This window comes from Oryctolagus cuniculus, chromosome 13, assembly GCF_051225735.1.
Source record: "Oryctolagus cuniculus isolate XC-2025 breed Fujian yellow rabbit chromosome 13, ASM5122573v1, whole genome shotgun sequence".
Taxonomy (NCBI): domain Eukaryota; kingdom Metazoa; phylum Chordata; class Mammalia; order Lagomorpha; family Leporidae; genus Oryctolagus; species Oryctolagus cuniculus.
This window is the reverse complement of record NC_142879.1, coordinates 17741193-17759689: the sequence shown is the minus strand read 5'-3', so window position 1 is coordinate 17759689 and position 18497 is coordinate 17741193. Positions and strand designations below refer to the sequence as shown.

At 44.9% G+C, this 18497-nt stretch overlaps 1 protein-coding gene across 12 annotated transcripts in view; it reads right to left on the bottom strand.

Annotated features, from left to right (window-relative positions):
• Positions 1-18497, bottom strand: part of IPO9 (importin 9) — a 58262-nt gene that overhangs the window by 24170 nt on the left and 15595 nt on the right. For 5 of the 12 annotated variants that reach the window (XR_011381329.2, XR_016218804.1, XR_016218800.1 and 2 more), the window contains 12 exons: positions 15578-15639; positions 15298-15384; positions 14403-14604; positions 8641-8729; positions 7140-7226; positions 6510-6629; positions 6320-6420; positions 6092-6150; positions 4637-4788; positions 3837-3935; positions 2860-2966; positions 1439-1578 (listed from right to left, as the gene is read on the bottom strand). Coding sequence is in view for 6 of the 12 variants with exons in the window: in XM_002717601.6 (XP_002717647.5) it covers positions 1439-1578; positions 2860-2966; positions 3837-3935; positions 4637-4788; positions 6092-6150; positions 6320-6420; positions 6510-6629; positions 7140-7226; positions 8641-8729; positions 14403-14604; positions 15298-15384; positions 15578-15639 (1305 nt within the window). In the remaining 6 variants the exon portion in view is untranslated. Of the gene's footprint in view, positions 1-1438; positions 1579-2859; positions 2967-3836; positions 3936-4636; positions 4789-6091; positions 6151-6319; positions 6421-6509; positions 6630-7139; positions 7227-8570; positions 8730-14402; positions 14605-15297; positions 15385-15577; positions 15640-18497 lie in introns of all 12 variants that reach the window. The other 7 variants (XR_016218803.1, XR_016218802.1, XM_089311290.1 and 4 more) reach the window with 2 other exon arrangements.

Genomic DNA, 18497 nt, shown 5'->3' with positions numbered 1-18497 from the left:
TTTTTCTCAGATACGAATTTAAGAATATCAAATATTCTAAAAGCTCTAAATTTCTGAAGCTTATTTGCTAGGGAAAACTGCAGGGAAAATGTTGACAGATTTGCGAAATCCCCATATGTTCATTCGGCATGTAATTATGGAAAGCTTATCACAGGCAAAGCACTGTAGAATACAAAGATGCACTTGGATGATTTCTACTTTCAAAGACCTTCCGTCCTAGCAGGAGAGAAAACACACTCGCCAACTACAATATAAAGCAGCACAGAGTGAGTGTGCAGTGAGATAAGATATCGCCAGTCAACCTGAGGTCTGGATATGCAGCCACTTCCATTTATGATTAAGAGAATGGAAGTGATGGAGTGAGACGCTGTGTAACAAATTAGCCGTGTGGAGTCACAGAGCAGCATGGTTTCAAATGAAGGCTATCTTATGAAGAACAGACAACTGGGGCCAGTGCTGAGACCAGCAGGTTAGGTTAAGCCACCACCTGCAACACTAGTTCAAATTCTGGCTGCTTCACTTGCGATCCAGCTCTCTGCTTTGGTCCAGGAAAGCAGCAGAAGATGGCCCAAGTGCCTGGTCCCCTGCCACCTAGGAAGGAGACCTGGATAGAGTGCTGGGATCCTGGCTTCTGTCTGGCCTACCCCTAGCTGTCGTGACCATTTGGATAATGAAACTAGTGGATGGGATACAAGACTGCTCTCTCTCTGTCTCTTCCTTTCTCTCTGCACCTCTACCTTCAAATAAATACATCCTTAAAAAAAAAAAAAAAAAAAAAAAGAGAGAGAGGTAACTGAACAAACAGATGGAGAAAACACTGTCAAATGTCCTGTGATTTAGGTACTGAGAGAAGCAGCAAAAACAATATTTTTGGAATGGGGATCTGGTCCTAAGGATGGCATAGGCAGAAACGTAGCACACATTGTTACATGGACAATGATTCTTAGCTACTACGCTGCCTTGTTGGAGAAATCAGTTTAACAGCAAAGGCTAACATGGAAATATGAATGGGACATTTTAATTATGTGGCTAATGTCCAAGAATATAGTATGAGAAAAATGACAGGAAATAAACAGGAAGAATGAGTCTGACAGAGTGCTAGAGGGCATTCTGGACTCAATAAGCCAGAGTTCTCAGGCTACAGCAGCCAGATTCACATTCCATTCAAATGCCAAAAGCAGCTACAAATGGGAGCATTCACTGGAGAGGAAAGACACACAGCAGAGAGGACTTATGAATGAGGAAAAATAGTCTCCTACTCGGAGAAGCCCGAGTCAAGATCTCTGGACTGTTCTAGAGGCTCAGGCGAGCTCAAGCTCTAACGTACAATTTCCACCCCAAGGACATACGTGCACCTGTTCCACCTAAGTGAACACCATAACTGAGCTGCTGCCAGGCCTAGAGACTTTCCAGAACGCTGACACGCACTGAGACATACCTGAGAGGTTGAGGTCTGCAAGGATGACGTTGGTCAGGAACCCATGCATGTCAAAATGGATCCTGCCGTTTTTCACACTGTCCGTGATGATGGATTTCACTGAACCCAGGGCAAGCATGCATGCCTCGTGGATCTTCCACCTGTCAAAGGGATACCATAGCCTGGTGAAACAAGCTATATTGACAAAAAAGACAAATATTTAAGGAAAGAAGACTTAAAAAGGGTATTCCAGCTTAACCTGCCCCAAAGGAACCATTTATCTACCCCTCCAATTTAAACCGGTAGGCTGAAAACATTGAAATTTAGTAACAGATTTTTTTTTTTTTTTTAAAGATTTATTTGAAAGGCAGAGTTACAGAGAGGCAGAGGCAGAGAGGGAGAAAGAGAAACAGAGGTCTTCCATCCACTGGTTCACTCCCCAAATGGCTACAATGGCTATAGCTGGGCTGATCTGCAGCCAGGAGCTTCTTCTGGGTCTCCCACGCAGGTGCAGGGGCCCAAGGATTTGGGCCATCTTCCATTGCTTTCCCAGGCCATAGCAGGGAGCTGGATCAGAAGTAGAGCAGCCAGGACTCGAACTGGTGCCTATACGGGATGCCAGTACGGCAGGCAGCAGCTTTACCCACTACACCACAGCACCGGCCCCAACAACAGATTTTTCTAAATGAAACAAAAATAGGGGCAAGCCTTTGGCAAAGTGGTTAATACACCAACTGGGAGTCTTGCATCCCATTTCGTAATATCTGGGTTAGAGTCCTGGTTCCACTTCCCATTCCAGCTTCCTGCCACCCATGTGTTAGACCCGGCTCCTGGCTTGCACATGCCCAATCCTGGCTACTGCAGGCATTTGGGAAGTGAACCAGAGGATGGGAGATTTCTGTTTCTTTCTCTGCCTTTCAAATAAATAAACTCTCAAAAAATAAAATAAAACTACTTCCTCTCAAAGCTTCCTAAATCAGCTAAGTTAAAAGCATCCAATCATTTTAAGATTGGGATGAACTGCTTTGGCACAATGATTCAAAGCAAAGATTTGTTTGCCTTAAATCTGATGGCCTGGGGTCAGCGCTGTGGTATAATGGGCTAAGCCCTCGCCTGCGGCACCAGCATCCCATATGGGCACTGTTTTGAGGTTCGGCTGTTCCATTTCCAATCCAGCTCTCTGCTGTGGCCTGGGAAAGCAGTAGAAGATGGCCCAACTGTTTGGGCCCTGCACTTGTGTGGGAGACCTGGAAGAAGCTCCTGGCTTTGGACTGGCTCAGCTCTGGCTGTTGCAGCCATTTGGGGAGTGAACCAGTGGATGGAAGACCTCTCTCTGTGTGCCTCTGCCTCTCTCTAACTCTGCCTTTCAAAAAAAAAAAAAAAAAAAAAAAAAAAGATGCCCCAAACAGGTCCCCAGGTTAGGCATCTGTTCTCATTCTTACCAGTGCTCAGTGCCACTGCTTTTTGTTTGCTCAGCTTCCTGTAAATGTCGAGTGGCTGCAGCCGCCAGGGCTGCTGCACTCTCATTCTGGAAATCTGTGGCCACGGCCTAGGGATAAAGAAAGGCTAATAAGCCTATTTTATACATTAAATGCATTTCAGTTGCAAACTGCTTTAATGAGAATTGCTGGAAGTAAACAGTTCAAAGTATGTCACATACACACACAAAACTGATTAGGTTTTAAAACTGTGCCCCACTGGCTCAGAACTCTAATGGAATAGAAGTAATATCTATATTTTGAGCGCCTAAGCAGAGTTAAGAGGAGCCAGTTGCTCCTTTTAGCTGTAAGCAGCAGATCATACTTAAAAACGATGGACTCGGCTTTGGACAATGGTCCAGGTGTTTACTCCCTTGAAGCCCAATTATGGAAAAACAAGGCTAATCCACTAATCGAGAACGAGCGCAATCTTTCATTGGTACCTAGAAATACTAGATAACGATGAGAGGTGAGTCACCAACACTGCTCCTACCAAGGGAGCAAGTGGCAATTTCTCCGCAGCGTGTCAGCCTAGAGAGAACTCCGGGAGATGCCAAGGAAACCTGAGCAGATATCTGATGTTCAGTATTTTTTTTTTTTTTAATTTTGCAAACTTTGGGTGTGTGCTATAGACTGTTGGTGAAGAATGATTAAATGGAAATGTTACTGATTCAACTTTCTTACTCATTGGAGTACTTTATCCTCTGCAAAAGTCTTACATTCAATACCAACTGGTAAATCAGAATCAGTGACAAGGATTGTGGAATCTCTGAGTCTCAAATTTCATTTGAGAAGCTCTCTTGTATCCCCAAAATAGTCTGAGATAAAGCCACCCAACAAACACTGCAACAAACACTTGGGTTAAACGTCTAGGAAGAACAGCAAACCCTCAAGTGGCTGATTAGGATGATCTGGCTGGAGTAGCAAGGTAACCCTCTTACCAGCAACAGGTCCTGAGCAGCAATTCTAACGGTATAGGAGAAGGTATCATCATCTTCGTCTTCTACAAACTGCTGCGGGTTGGCTGTCCACACTTTAATCTGAAGACATGATCAAGGTAGGTCTTGTGAGGCTGCTAATCTGGTTAATGTGCTCCCTTACAGATAAAGAAGACTTCAACCTTTGATTCCAAACAAACTGTATCCTCAAAAGCCTTACTTTGTATTGTAGAGAAACAAGTCTTCTACAAAGGGAAGGGGGAACTGGCTATTTCTCCCTGGCAGACTCTACCTCAGAATTTGGCGGTTACTTGTTCTCTGCTACCATCAATCAGCTGTTATTCTTTGATAGATTTTCTGAATCTATTCAGGATACAGGAAATGTGATGGGATATTTACTGTGAAATCATGCCAGCTCCTGTGCTCTCTTATTCGGGGCACCATCTTATCTTGAGAGTTCTTTCCCAGTTTGAATGACCAACAGGCTAACGATCTGTTCTCTACATTTCACTACATCTGGGGAGGGAATAGGTTCCCAGGGATACCAAGGTCTTTGGTAAGAGGCCAGAAAAGATCTTCCTAATAGAAGTGTTCTGGAAGCCCAATTACCCAATTTGGGAGTTGATAAAGCTATAATACCCAGGGAACTGGCAATAAAATGATGTCAAAGGCTTCCTAGAACTCCACACAGAGCTATTCTCATGTTTATTTTTAGACTTGCTGTTCATTTGACCAAGGTTTCATATTGATCAAGTTGCACCTTCCAAATACAAGCTGATGACTGTCTCCCAAATATTACTTACCTGCTCCTCAGTGATTTGCATGTACAGGATTATATAGTATATCAACTCAGGCAAGGCCTTCTTGACAGTGCTTTTGAATTTGCTATTTTCTAGTAGGGCGTGGACAAATTCAAATATGCTAAAGACGAGATTTTCAAAGCCCAGGACTTCACCTATAGAAAATACGCAAGAGAAGGAACTAATGATAAGAATGCACGCAGGAGAAGGAACTAATGCACGCAAGAGAAGGAACTAATGATAAGAATGTACGCTAGAAATAAACTACACTGGCCGGTGCCGCAGCTCAATAGGCTAATCCTCCACCTAGTGGCGCCGGCACACCGGGTTCTAGTCCCGGTCGGGGCGCCAGATTCTTTCCCAGTTGCCCCTCTTCCAGGCCAGCTCTCTGCTGTGGCCCGGGAAGGCAGTGGAGGATGGCCCAAGTGCTTGGGCCCTGCACCTGCATGGGAGACCAGGAGAAGCACCTGGCTCCTGCCTTTGGATCAGTGTGGAGCGCCGGCTGCAGCACGCCAGCCGTGGCGGCCATTGGAGGGTGAACCAACGGCAAAAGGAAGACCTTTCTCTCTGTCTCTCTCTCTCACTATCCACTCTGCCTGTCCAAAAATAAATAAATAACTACATTATTAGTGAATATTTAAAGTGCCTGAAAATTATTAGTCCTAAGGGATTGGACTGGAAGAAGGGCTGAACTTTAAGGGCTGTGTTGTGGCACAGTGGGTTAAGTTGCTACCTGGGATGTACACATCCCATACTGGAGGGCTATTTCAGTCCTGGCTACTACACTTCCAATCCAGCTTCCTACTAAAGTGCCTAGGAGGCAGCACATGACAGCCCAAGGACTTGGATTCCTTCCACCCTCCTGGAAGACCAGGATGGAGTTCCCGGATCCTGCCTTCAGCCTGGCACAGCTCTGGCTGCAGTGGGTATTTAGGAAGTGAACCAGCAGATGGATGATCCCCTGTTCTCTGTCATTCTGCCTTTCAAATGAATGTCTGAATAAATCTTAAAAAAAAAAAAAAAAAAAGAAGAAGAAGAAAAAGAAAAAGAAAAAGGAACTTTGAGGATATCAAATACTCTTTGGTTTTCCAAGTAAAAGAACCAGAAACACTGAATATATTTCTTCTAGCATGTCTATTCTTGATCTGCAATACTTAAAAATATTCAAACAGAAAAGTTAACATCATCTGGGACTTCAAAATTAGACTAGACAAAACAGCAGAAGAAAGCTGGATAAATGGCCTTTAAGAGATCATTTCCAACTCAGGAATCCTATGATTTTACGTGATTTATTTAAATGCCTGTAGGAATAGACAGAAGACGGTCATGTCTCATCTCCTCACGTCTAATACACCAAAAGGAACCTCAATTAGAAAACGCATTTAAGAGTGAAGCATCTCCTAGATTTCTCTTCCCACTAACTGGTATATTTCTGTAAAGATCAGATAAACTACATACCATCAGAATCCACAGGATCTTCCACTTCCTCTGTATAATTTACTTCTGTCCTCACATAAGTATGATGAAGAGTAAAGAAACAGAATTTTGAATCTGCTTTATACACACTCTACAAGGGGATGGTACACATTTCGATCACATTCCACACATCAAGTGGAACCACATGACCCAAAGCCGACGCCCACACACAGGAGGTGGGGGGGCCCTCAAGGTCTCAGGAAAGGATATAAAGCCGCACTCTCGGTTAAGGTATTCCAAACAATAGGCAGAATCTGCTGCATGGAGGACACCATGTGCTTTGGGAAGTTCTTCACCAGGGCTGTCACTGCCTGAGAAGTTAACAAGTGATAGACAAGAAATCAATGATTTAAAACCTCCTCCTCAAACTCCAAATGTCTCACTGGCAGTCAAGGTTTACCTTCAGGACTTCCATTTTAAACCCACTATCAGACGTGGGGCCATCTGGTATCTGGAGGGCCTGAACAAAGGCCTCTGTGAACTGCTGCACCACGGGGAAGATCAGGACTTTGGCTGCCCCCTGGGAACAGAAATCAGTGTCAAGGCAGGACAAGCCTCTCACCCAGGGCTTTGGCATACATATCAGACACTGAAACCTGAGGCACCCACAGCTCTTTCCAGGCTCAGGTCACAATCAGAAGGGCACAGCTATAAAATCACTTTTGGTGCTCCTCAGGATGTCCTACTTCCTTAACCAACACCTGCAGTTCCTCCCCACAGCCCTCTTAACACCTATCACATATGGACCAACTTTCCATAACCGCTCCTGAATCACAGGGCTCAGCAATTTGCAGGTAGCTCTGTTTCTCATGAGAGGGCCCTCAAAGAGTAAGAGTTCTTGGTGATGAGTGGTATAAAAATGGTACTAGATAAGGTGTTTGGTCATGCTACCTACAAATTAAAAATTTCATCAAAACGTTAGCTCTATCTAAGCACCACTTATTGTACTTTCTGCTATTGCTATAAGGAGCGTACCACTGCTCTGCCTACAACAGATAAAGACTCTTCAATGTGATGTAGGCTCACTCACCTTTTCCAGCTCCTCCATGTTACAGATCATATGGGCACAAGTGGTAAAAATCTCCACAGCGCGGGAACGGGTTCGAATACCGTACACCTGGGAAAAAGGTGACAGCACAGTCATGAGATGAAAGTGTGAATGTATGTGTGCATCTGTGACTAGAAGTAAAACTATGAATAATCAATCCTCATAAGACATCAGATCCCTTAAAGAGATAGGAACTAATTAATTCATGTTCAGGGGACAGACTTTTGGGGCCGGTACTGTGTAGCAGGATAACCTCCACCTGAGGTACCAGTATCCCATATGGGTGCCAGTTTGTATCCGGGCTGCTCCTCTCCCAATCCAGCTCTCTGCTAATGGCCTGGGAGGGCAATGGAAGATGGCTAAGTGCTTGGGCCCCTGCACCCACATGGGAGACCCGGAGGAACCTCCTGGCTGTTGAGGCCATTTGGGGAGTGAACCAGCAGATGGAAGACCTCTCTGTCTCCCTCCTCTGTCTGTGACTCTGCCTCTCAAATAAATAAATAGAATTTAAAAAAAATTAAAAATGGAACAGACTTCTGTAATTCAGAATAGGAAAGGAGCAGAATCATGTTAGAACTCATTCGGATTCACTCATTACAAAGGGCTCTGTGAGCAGATCTGATTAAAAAGGTCAGGCTGGAGGGTTCTCGGAACCCCAACATGGCCAATGTACTTCTAAAATGCAGACAACTGGCTGGGACTAGAAAGGAATGGGAGGGCTAAAACATTACCCATGGGGTATTCATAGCTTACTGAGATGAGTTATCATTCGCATACACATTAATCAAATCCATGTACAGTATATTAAGGGTGTATTATGTGCAATGCAGTGACACACTGTTTCCACTTAGCTTAGGTGGGATACCTCAAGGGAACTCACAGGTGGCAGAAAGACACAAGGTACTTAGGAGTTAGAAGATGCCAGGAGATATGAGATATATATATATATATATATATATATATATATATATTATTTCAGCTATCTTACTCTTTTTTAAAAAATATTTATTTGAAAGATAGAAATACATAGAAAGGAGAGGGAGAGACAGAGAGAGAATGTGCACAATCTCCATCTGCTAGTTCACTCTCCAATGGCCAGGCTGAAGCCAGGACCCAGGAGATACTTTCAAGTCTCCCTCGTGGGTGCAGGGGTACAAATACTTGGGCCATCTTCCACTGCTTTCTCAGGCACATTAGCAGAGCGCTGGATCAGAAGTGGAGAAGCCCCATATGACACACCGACACTGCAGACGGAGACCTAACCTTCTACGTCACAGCGCCGGCCCCAGCTACTTGACTCTTATCAAAGGCTTGCCCTTGTCATTAGGAGTGAAAAGTCTGTGGCTAATCCAGATATTTGTCCACTCTAGTCTTTCGGTATGGGGATCAACAGCAAACACCATGATCTCCCACCTGAGACGCGGAGGCTGAACAGAGCCTGAACAGCCCTTATTGCTGTCATCCTGGAGCTGAGATTTCATACCTCAGCCATGGTGAAGATCTTATACATCTCTGGGAGAATGACAGGAGCAACAAGTGGCATCTGTGTGTCTGTCACTTCTCGAGTGAATTCTACAAAGAAACAAGTGATACTGTTAAAAAAAAAAAAAAGAACTACTTTATAAAGACACTAGTACAAAAACTCCAGAACTGCTCCTAAGTGGCAGTTCCCCAGCAGTGTGCAGGTCAGGACACTGCCCAGGGGCCTCTTCCTGGAGAAGGAGAAACAGGAGTGACTGATTATTTGTCAGAGGGAAGGGAGAGCATGGAGATAAAACAAAACACAAGAGATTATGAAAGAAGACCTTAATGTAAACACTGGAAGGAAATCTGTAATAGGACTTCACACGAGTCCTTGTTGGGTTAACTTGGGAAAAGCCCACATTAAGTTTTAAGTTAGTTTGTGCCCATCTGTCAACCTCCAGGGGCACTACAGGTCTTTATCTTTGGTTCCATTCTTAGTATTCTTCCTTGGCAACCTGCTTCAATGCACATCACAAAACCTGCACAAATATACCTGGCTGCAACGCCATCCTGCTATGCTGCTCTTTCAGTAGGTGCCACTTATTGACCTAAAAGTCGGAGTGCAAACTGAAAGAGAGTGATTTCCTATGTGAACCTATCTGTAGGAGGAAGCTTGAAGAAGGTGAGGGAAAGAAGTCACCTTTCCCTTCACTTCCAAAAAATAAAGCAGACAGCAAAAAGGATCTCATACTCCATGTTGCTAAACAGGGAGATACGAGTCTTTAAGTTCCAATCACTGCTTACTTCTCCAACGCCTGTTCGCAGCACTACCAGCTGAGATGCCCAGGAAGGGACACAGCTGGACATGCAAGTTGGAGTTTCCCAGATTCCTACTTTCCACATGGCAGGCACTATCACCCCCTCAAGTCAAACAGAGATCAAATACTCCAGGCTGGGTCTTCCTTACTAGCCATGGTGTCCTCCCAAACAATAAATCCTGAGGTGTTGTTTTTTTGTTTGTTTGTTTTTTTAACAGGCAGAATGGACAGTGAGAGAGAGAGACAGAGAGAAAGGTCTTCCTTCCGTTGGTTCACTCCCCAAATCGCCACTACGGCTGGCGCTGCGCTGATCCGAAGGCAGGAGCCAGGTGCTTCTCCTGGTCTCCCATGCAGGTGCAGGGCCCAAGCACTTGGGCCATCCTCCACTGCACTCCCGGGCCACAGCAGAGAGCTGGCCTGGAGGAGGGGCAACCGGGACAGAATCTGGCGCCCCGATCGGGACTAGAACCCGGTGTGCCGGTGCCGCAAGGCGCAGGATTAGCCTAGTGAGCCGCGGCGCCGGCCAAATCCTGAGTTTTGATCAGTGGGTGTTCTATTTCATTTAACCCTCCCAACTCCAAGATTAGTTCAAACAATTATGATGAATAGCATATTGGTAATAAGTTTTACGGAAAATGTAGTATAATTTAATTCTAATAAATGCATAACCACATTTTTGACTCTCCCATAAGCATTCCTGGCAGTCTCAATTTATTAATACCTTATAGCTCTAAGTCCCAAATAGATTTTCCAAGGCCATTCAGCAAGTCAGGAAAAATTTAGAATACCACCAACACCTCAATCTCCAAAATTCTTTGAGACCAAGGAAAAACTGCGTATTTCAACTCTTGGTCGCTATGCTTGTACTTCCTTTACCCCATGAGCCCTGGTAGTCTTTTATACCATAGGTAAGTTTGATTGGAACATGGCACAGTATCCTAACAATTCCTCAAGAGTCAGTCCCATCCCCCGAGTGGCTCCTGACCGTCCACCAATGCCTGACTTTCACGCATGCCTGAGTTCCTTTGTCAGAGAACAGTCTGCCTTCCTTTGAAAATATTTGGAGCAGAGCTCTCTGGGAATGGAGTTGGCTGCCTTCCACTCTGTGCCTGGTGACGCCACTACAAAGGACACATATTTCCACAATGGTTTTTCCCGGTGGCTGACAGAAAAGTGATCTCACTGAGCAATGATTTCCTTAGTCAGCATCCTGACTGGGATAACGTACGGCCACTCTTCTTCCCCTCGTGCTGGAAGACTGGGAGGCAAAAGGCTTCCTTTCCTTGTAGAACATCTGTTAATTGAGATCCTGGCACTACGAAGCTGTATAGAAAAACCCAGAAGGTCAATTCCACGTCAAGTCACCCAAATAATAGGTCATAAAGGACATGTAAGGAAAAGAGAAGTGAAAATCCAGGCAGGGAACACTTTGATCTTGTTGATAAATCTGCTGTGTATCTGAGCTAAAAACTGAAGTTTGTTATAGATAATCAGTGATATACAGGACAGCTAAAAAAAGGCAGCTGGGGTGCTGGAAGGGGGAGTTTTATACAGAAGGAGGAAGGATTTTCTTTTGACATAATATTGATAATATCTAACATTAATATCACATGGACTTGTAACACTGGCCAGGATGCCAAGTTCAGCAGATTGTGATTCAAAAAGAATAGAACTAGGCCGGCGCAGCGACTCACTAGGCTAATCCTCCGCCTTGCGGCACCGGCACACCAGGTTCTAGTCCGGGTCGGGGTGCCGGATTCTGTCCCGGTTGCCCCTCTTCCAGGCCAGCTCTCTGCTGTGGCCAGGGAGTGCAGTGGAGGATGGCCCAAGTGCTTGGGCCCTGCACCCCATGGGAGACCAGGATAAGTACCTGGCTCCTGGCTTTGGATCAGTGCGGTACGCCGGCTGCAGCGGCCATTTGGGGGGCGGTGAACCAATGGTAAAGGAAGACCTTTCTCTCTGTCTCTCTCTCTCACTGTCCACTCTGCCTGTCAAAAAAAAAAAAAAAAAAAAAAAAGAACTGGCATTCACAACCACATAAAGACATTTCAGGAAAGCCAGTAAGTTACAGAGAAACACGTAAGAAATAGGCGGGATCTGTAAAAACTGCACAAAAGGGAAAGATGTCTTTCCTTTTTTAAATAGCAAGATTTATTTACTTATTTTAAAGAGACACATATTGAGACAGACACAGAAAAAGGTATCTCCCATCCCTGGAATGGAAAGTCCCCAAATATCTGCAATGGCCTGGCTGAAGCCAGGAGCCTGGAACTCCTCTGGGCCTCCCACACAGGAAGCAGGGGCCCAAGCACCTGGGCCATCTTCTGCTGCTTTCCCAAGCACATTAGTAGAGAGCTGGATTAGAAGTGGAGCAGCCAGGATTTGAACTGGCCCTGATATGGGATGCCAGTGTTGCAGGTGTCAGCTTAACCTGCTGTGCCACAACGTCAGCCCTATCTTTCCTATTAATTTATTTGAGTGAGAGGCAGAGTAACAGAGAAGGAAAAAGGAAGCGAGGGAGGGAGGAAGGGTGGGAGACAGACAGAACGTGTGCTCCCTCATTAACTGGTTCAATCCCCAAATGCCTGCAGTAACTGGGCCTGGATCAGTGCTGGAGTCAGGATCTGGTAACACAACTCAGGTCCCCCATGAAGGTGGCAGGAACTGAGTCATTACCACTACTTCCCAGGGTCTGCAAATGGCAGGAAGCTGGAGTCAGGAACCAACACCAGGAATAGGACCCAGGCACTCCACTGTGGGAGGCAGGCATTGTAATTGCTATGCTAAATGGAAGATTTCTAAAAGATGAGTAACATAGCTAAAGTTCAGGTAAGGATTTCTTGAAGGCAAAGAGTAGTGACTTCATCTAGGGGACAGGAAGCAGAGCAACCTGCAAAGAACTAGGACATTCAGACCAAATCTAAGGATATACAAAAGCAAGTTCTTGGAGGGACTGATAAATTAAACAAGTTTACAAACTGATAACTTTACAGGTTTATCCATCAAATCTCCTTGAACTAAACATTCAAGTGGGGGCCAGAGCTGTGGCGCAGCAGGTTAATGCCCTGGCCTGAAGCGATATGGAAACCAGTTAGAGTCCCAGCTGCTCCATTTCTGACCCAGCTCTCTGCCATGGCCCAGGAAAGCAGTAGAAGATGGGCCAAGTCCTTGGGCCCCTGCACCTGTGTGGGAGATCTGGAAGAAGCTCCTGGCTTCGGATAGGCGCAGCTCTGGCCGTTGCGGCCAATTGGGAGAGAACCATCGGATGGAAGACCTCTCTCTCTCTCTCTCTCTCTGCCTCTCCTTTCTCTGTGTAAGTCTGCCTTTCAAATAAATAAATAAATCTTAAAAAAAAAATTAAAGTGTTTTCACCAACTGCTCAGAACAGAGAGAAAGATACTTAAGACTGCACATTCTTTAAGTTGGCTAAATAACAGGATTAGTAGCTACGCAGTTTTTATCTTCTTTCTTATAAATAATGATAAAAATTTCATTTGAAGGCCGGCGCCGCGGCTCACTAGGCTAATCCTCCGCCTTGCGGCGCCGGCGCACCGGGTTCTAGTCCCAGTCGGGGCGCCGGATTCTGTCCCAGTTGCCCCTCTTCTAGGCCAGCTCTCTGCTGTGGCCCGGGAGTGCAGTGGAGGATGGCCCAAGTGCTTGGGCCCTGCACCCCATGGGAGACCAGGAGAAGCACCTGGCTCCTGCCTTCGGATCAGCGTGGTGCGCCGGCCGCAGCGCGCCGGCCATGGCGGCCATTGGAGGGTGAACCAATGGCAAAGGAAGATCTTTCTCTCTGTCTCTCTCTCTCTCACTGTCCACCACTCTGCCTGTCAAAAAAAAAAAAAAAAAAAAAAAGGCAAACTAAAAATTTCATTTGAGGTGGTGGGTGTTTGGCGCAGTAGTTCAGACGCTGCTCGGATGCCTACACCCCGCATCAGAGTGCCTGAGTTCAGGTCTCAGCTGCAGCTCTGCTCTGCTCTCCATTCCAGCTTCCTGCTAATGTGCACCCTAGGAGGGAGCACGTAATGGCCCAAGTACTTGGGTCCCTGCTACCCACATGGAAGACCAGGTTCCAGGCTTCAGTGACTATTTGGGGAATGAATCAGTAGATGGAAGATCTCTTTTTTTCTGTCTGCCTCTATCTCTTTGCTTTCCAAACAAAAAATTTCATTTGACTATTCTTTGCCTTGGCTGAACTAAATGGAAATATTATATAATGATGAAAACGATGACTAAAATGTACTCAGTATTTACTTACCATGTCAGTTATTACGTTAAACACTTTATATAGGTTAGTTCATTTTTTTCCCCTAAGATTTACTTATTTATTTGAAAGGCTGAGTTAGAAAGAGAGAGAGAGAGACAGAGATCATACATATGCTGGCTCGTTCTTCAAATGCCACAACGGCCAGGCCTGGGCCAGACTGAAGCCAGGAACCCAGAGCTTCATCCAGGTCTCCTATGTGAGTGGCAGAGGCCCAAGCACTTGGGCCATCTTCTGCTGCTTTCCCAGGCACATTAGCAGGGAGCTGGATCAGAAATGGTGTAGCCAGGACTTGAACCACTGGCACTGAAGCTGTGTCACAACACTGGCATCTGTTTAGTTCATTTCAGCTACCAAAAGCTCCTTTGAGGTAGTCGGTATTATCATCTAATGATATATCCTAATCTTTGTATACAAAGACACTCAGGCTCAATGAGGGGTCAAAGTAAAGCCAGAATGTGAATTCAAAATTTGAATATGTAGTCACTATGCTATTACTGTATCCTTAAAAGGTTAAGGTTTGGTATTATACCAATTTAATTCCCCAAGAATTAACTGGGGAGTTACTGGAGGGTAGATGTGGAGGTATAAGAGGAAGGAGAAGCACTGGTAACAATCCCCACTCTAACACACAGCTTCTTGTAAGACTCCTGTCACTTAGGATCCAAGTGCCAATACCAGGGAAAAGGCTTCTGGTACCTGTCAGCACACGCATGGCTCCATGGACAGCATTTAAGTCTCCGCTCACCAACATCTCCATGAGCAAGTTGAAGAGCTGGGGCCAGGCTTCAGGCCAGTCCCAGTGGGCAATGGCTGATACTGCATAGGCCACACTGGAGCGCACTTTGCTTATTGATTCTCTCAATCCATTGGGCAATAGTTCCCGGATCACAATTTTTGCCTATAGAGGAGAAAGTCCATTTGTCATTAGATCAGGTTTTAAATAACCAGCGGAGCCCAGTGCTACAAAAATGTATATAAGATACTATATGTTCACAGGAAAATCCTATATATACACGGGAGAAATAATCCGTTCACAGAGTTCATTTGTGATCTCTAAACATATAGTTCATTTCAGTAGTCATTAGCTTTATGTGTCCATTTAAATTAAAATTAAACAAAATCTTCAGTTCCGTGGCACTAATTGTATTTTAATGCTCAGCAGCCACATGCAGCTGATAGCTATCATACTGGATGTCACAGGTTCAAAACATGATCATAACTGTCTAAATGGTAGCATTGTTCTAGACGTTATACCTCAAAATCTCTGTACAAAGTAGAAATAATTTCATTTAATTCTCAACTTTTTGGAGTTGGTATTTTAATCTTAATTTTAGGGATTTAGGAAACTAGGGCTTAGAAGTTCAATAAATTTTCAATTATCTCATAGATTGTAACAGGCAGAACTGGAATTTGAACACAGGCCAGCCTGATGCTCGAGTTCTTACAGCACTGCGCCCGTAACACCATCCCCCAATCTCCTCTTCTGTCTCGTCTTCAGATGGCTCCATGTTGTCAGAGAATGCTGACGGCTTAACTTCTCAAGACGGCCCCTCCACTCTCACAGGCAGACTCATCGAGAAACCGTGCTTACCCTTTCTGTCGTTTCAGGAGGCCTGAACTTCTCTGACTGAGCACACCAGTGAGTCTCCACATACTGCTTCAGGATGACTGACGCCAGCTGTGAAGAGAAGCCAGTGTGTGCAAAAGAAAGTTAGACACCACACACTTTGCCTGATACATTTCAATTATGCCCATATCTGGTACAAATCATAGGTTACTTACAAATTATCCTTACTCTTTCTCTTTCCTATAACAAAGTTTCATTACCACAAAAGGGAAATTACTTATAAATTGGGCCAGTCTTGGCTTACCTGACGGATTGCCAGTGCCCCCTGGGGATCTACAGTCAGCTCTGCCAAGTGAACACCAAATTCTGAAAGAGAACATTTTACTGTGAGTCTAGGAGTATCCAGGAAAGCCAGAGCAATTTACTGGGCTCTAACTCTGATGCCAACAAGAAAACACTACAGAATGAAACCAGATCCATTGCTTCCAAAGGTGCTGCTAACTTCTAAGACTGATGCCTTCAAATGAGAGAAACAGGTTGGCCTGTACAGCACAGCTTCTTACAACGACCAGTTCCAGCAGCCTTTCCTCTTTTCCAATCACCACGCTGCATCCTCAACCAGCCTCCCTTTCAAGATAGCAACACCTTCCTCTTGACCAATGAATGTGGCAACTCACTGAGAACTGGGACTGTCTGACCCCTAGGAAAATGTAAAAACCGAGATTTTTGGAGCTGCCTAGAGATGCCACAGATATGAGATGATTAAGTCTAAGAAAATCTGGCTTCAACAGGCTCAGCCCGAAAATATAAATGTTGCAAATGAACTGTTCCCAATATGGCAACACAAATAGTAACTCTGAGGGTGAAAACAATTCTACTCCCAAAATAAAATGTACACCTAAGGAGTGAACTACCAAATATCTATGAAAAAAAAAGAGGAAGAAAAAGTTGAGACCTAGAGTACATCTCACTACCCAGGGCTGTGCTATCCAGTACAGTAGCTGTTAGCCACAATGGCTGTGTACCTGAAATGTGGAGGTGAGAACTGAGACAGCTCAAATGTAAAATAGATGCCAGATTGCAAACTCAGTGTGGAAAAAGTAAAACATCTTAACTTTTACACTGACTGCATGTTTAAATAATACTACACATACATCAGGTTAAATGAATATACTATTACAACTTATCTTATGTGACTCCTTTACCTTCTTAATATACTTACTGGAAAACTTAAGATTTCACACATTACTCACACTGTGTTTCTACTATGCAGTACTGTGCTAGAGTGAACAGTGAAGAACAGCAACTAGACACCATAATCTACAGCTTTTCTGAATGGGAGGGATGAGCCTGCTCAAAGCTCCCACTTGGAGGCAGCTCTAAATTAGAACCATTAAGAGCATGGAACTGGGGCCGGCGCCATGGCTCACTTGGTTAATCCTCTGCCTGTGGCACTGGCATCCCATATGGGCACTGGGTTCTAGTCCCAGTTGCTCCTCTTCCAGTCCAGCTCTCTGCTGTGGCCCGGAAGTGCAGTGGAGGATGGCCCAGGCCCTTGGGCCCTGCACCCACATGGGAAACTAGGAGAAGCACCTGGCTCCTGGCTTCGGATTGGCGCAGCACCAGCCGTAGTGGTGATTTGGGGAGTGAACCAACGGAAAGAAGACCTTTCTTATCTCTCTCTTTCACTATAACTCTACCTGTCAAATAAATTAAAAAAAAAAAAAAAAAAAAGAGCATGGACCTGGGCTTAAGCAAGTTGAGGTTCAAATCATGAAGCAACCACTTCTGTCCTTGGGCAAATTACATATCCTTTCATTCATTCATTTTTTTAATTAAATATTTATTTATTTACTTGAGAGGCAGAGTTACAGAGAGGGAGAGACAGAGAAAAAGATCTTCCATCCACTGGTTCACTCCCCAGATGGCCTCAACGGCCAGAGCTAGACAGATCTGAAGCCAGGAACTGGGAGCTTCCGCCAGGTCTCCCATGCAGGTGCAGGAGCCCAAGCACTTGGGCCATCTTCTGCTTTCCCAGGCCATAGCAGAGAGACGGATTGGAAGAGAAGCAGCCAGGATATGAACCAGCACCCATATGGGATGCCAGCACTGCAGGCTGATAGCACTGGCCCCTTCATATCGTTTCTAAGCCTGTTTCCTTAGTCACAAAAATGAGAATAATAATATCTATTTATCAAGCAATCCTCTGAAAATTGAATAATTCATGTTGCAATACCTGCCACACAGTTAAAAACTTTAAGAAAAAAAAGACTATAGTTTACAAGAATAAACATCTTTTGATTCCATTTTCCAAGAACTTTCTTAAGAATTTATTATTTGAAAGGCAGAGAGAAAGCAAGAGAGAGAGAGATCTTCCTTTTGCTAGTTCATTCCCCAAATTCCTGCAACCATCAAGGGTGGGCCAGGTACCCCAGACTCCATCTGGGTCTCTTACCTGGGTAGCACAGAGCCCAGTACTAGAGCCATCACCCACTGCTTCCCAGGGTGCACATTAGCAGGAAACTGCCAAGTGGTGACATAACCCACTGCACCACAACGCCTGCTCCAGTTCCCTGCCATTATTATTTTTACTGCCCACTGGCTTTCCTATCTATGAAACTACAGTAACTTTCCATGTAAAGTTCCATAACTGAACCTCAATGGAATAACCATCCAATAGTATGTATGCAACAGAAAAGCTTCATATCAAGAAAGAGCTATTAAATACAGTGTCCTGTGTACCAAGTTGAAAATTACCAAAAGTTATCCATGTTCATATTTTTAAAAAATGATTTTGGGGGCCTGTGCTATGGCACAGAGGGTAAAGCTGCCACCTGCAGTGCTGGCATCCCATATGGGTGCTGGTTCAAGTGCTGGCTGCTCCACTTCCAATCCAGCTCTCTGCTATAGCCTGGGAAAGCAGTAGAAGATGGCCCAAGTTCTTGGGCTCCTGCACCTGCGTGGGATACCCGGAGGAAGCTCCTGGCTTCGGATCGGCGCAGCTCCAGCCATTGCAGTCAACTGGGGAGTGAACCAGCGGATGGAAGACCTCTCTCTCTTTGCCTCTCCTTCTCTCTCTGTATATTTCTGACTTTCAAATAAATAAATAAATATTTAAAAAAAAATGATTTTGAGATGCTGGCCCTGTGACACAGTGGGTTAAGCTACTACCTGAAGTGCCAGCATCATATGGACACCAGTTGCTCTACTTCCAATCCAGCTCC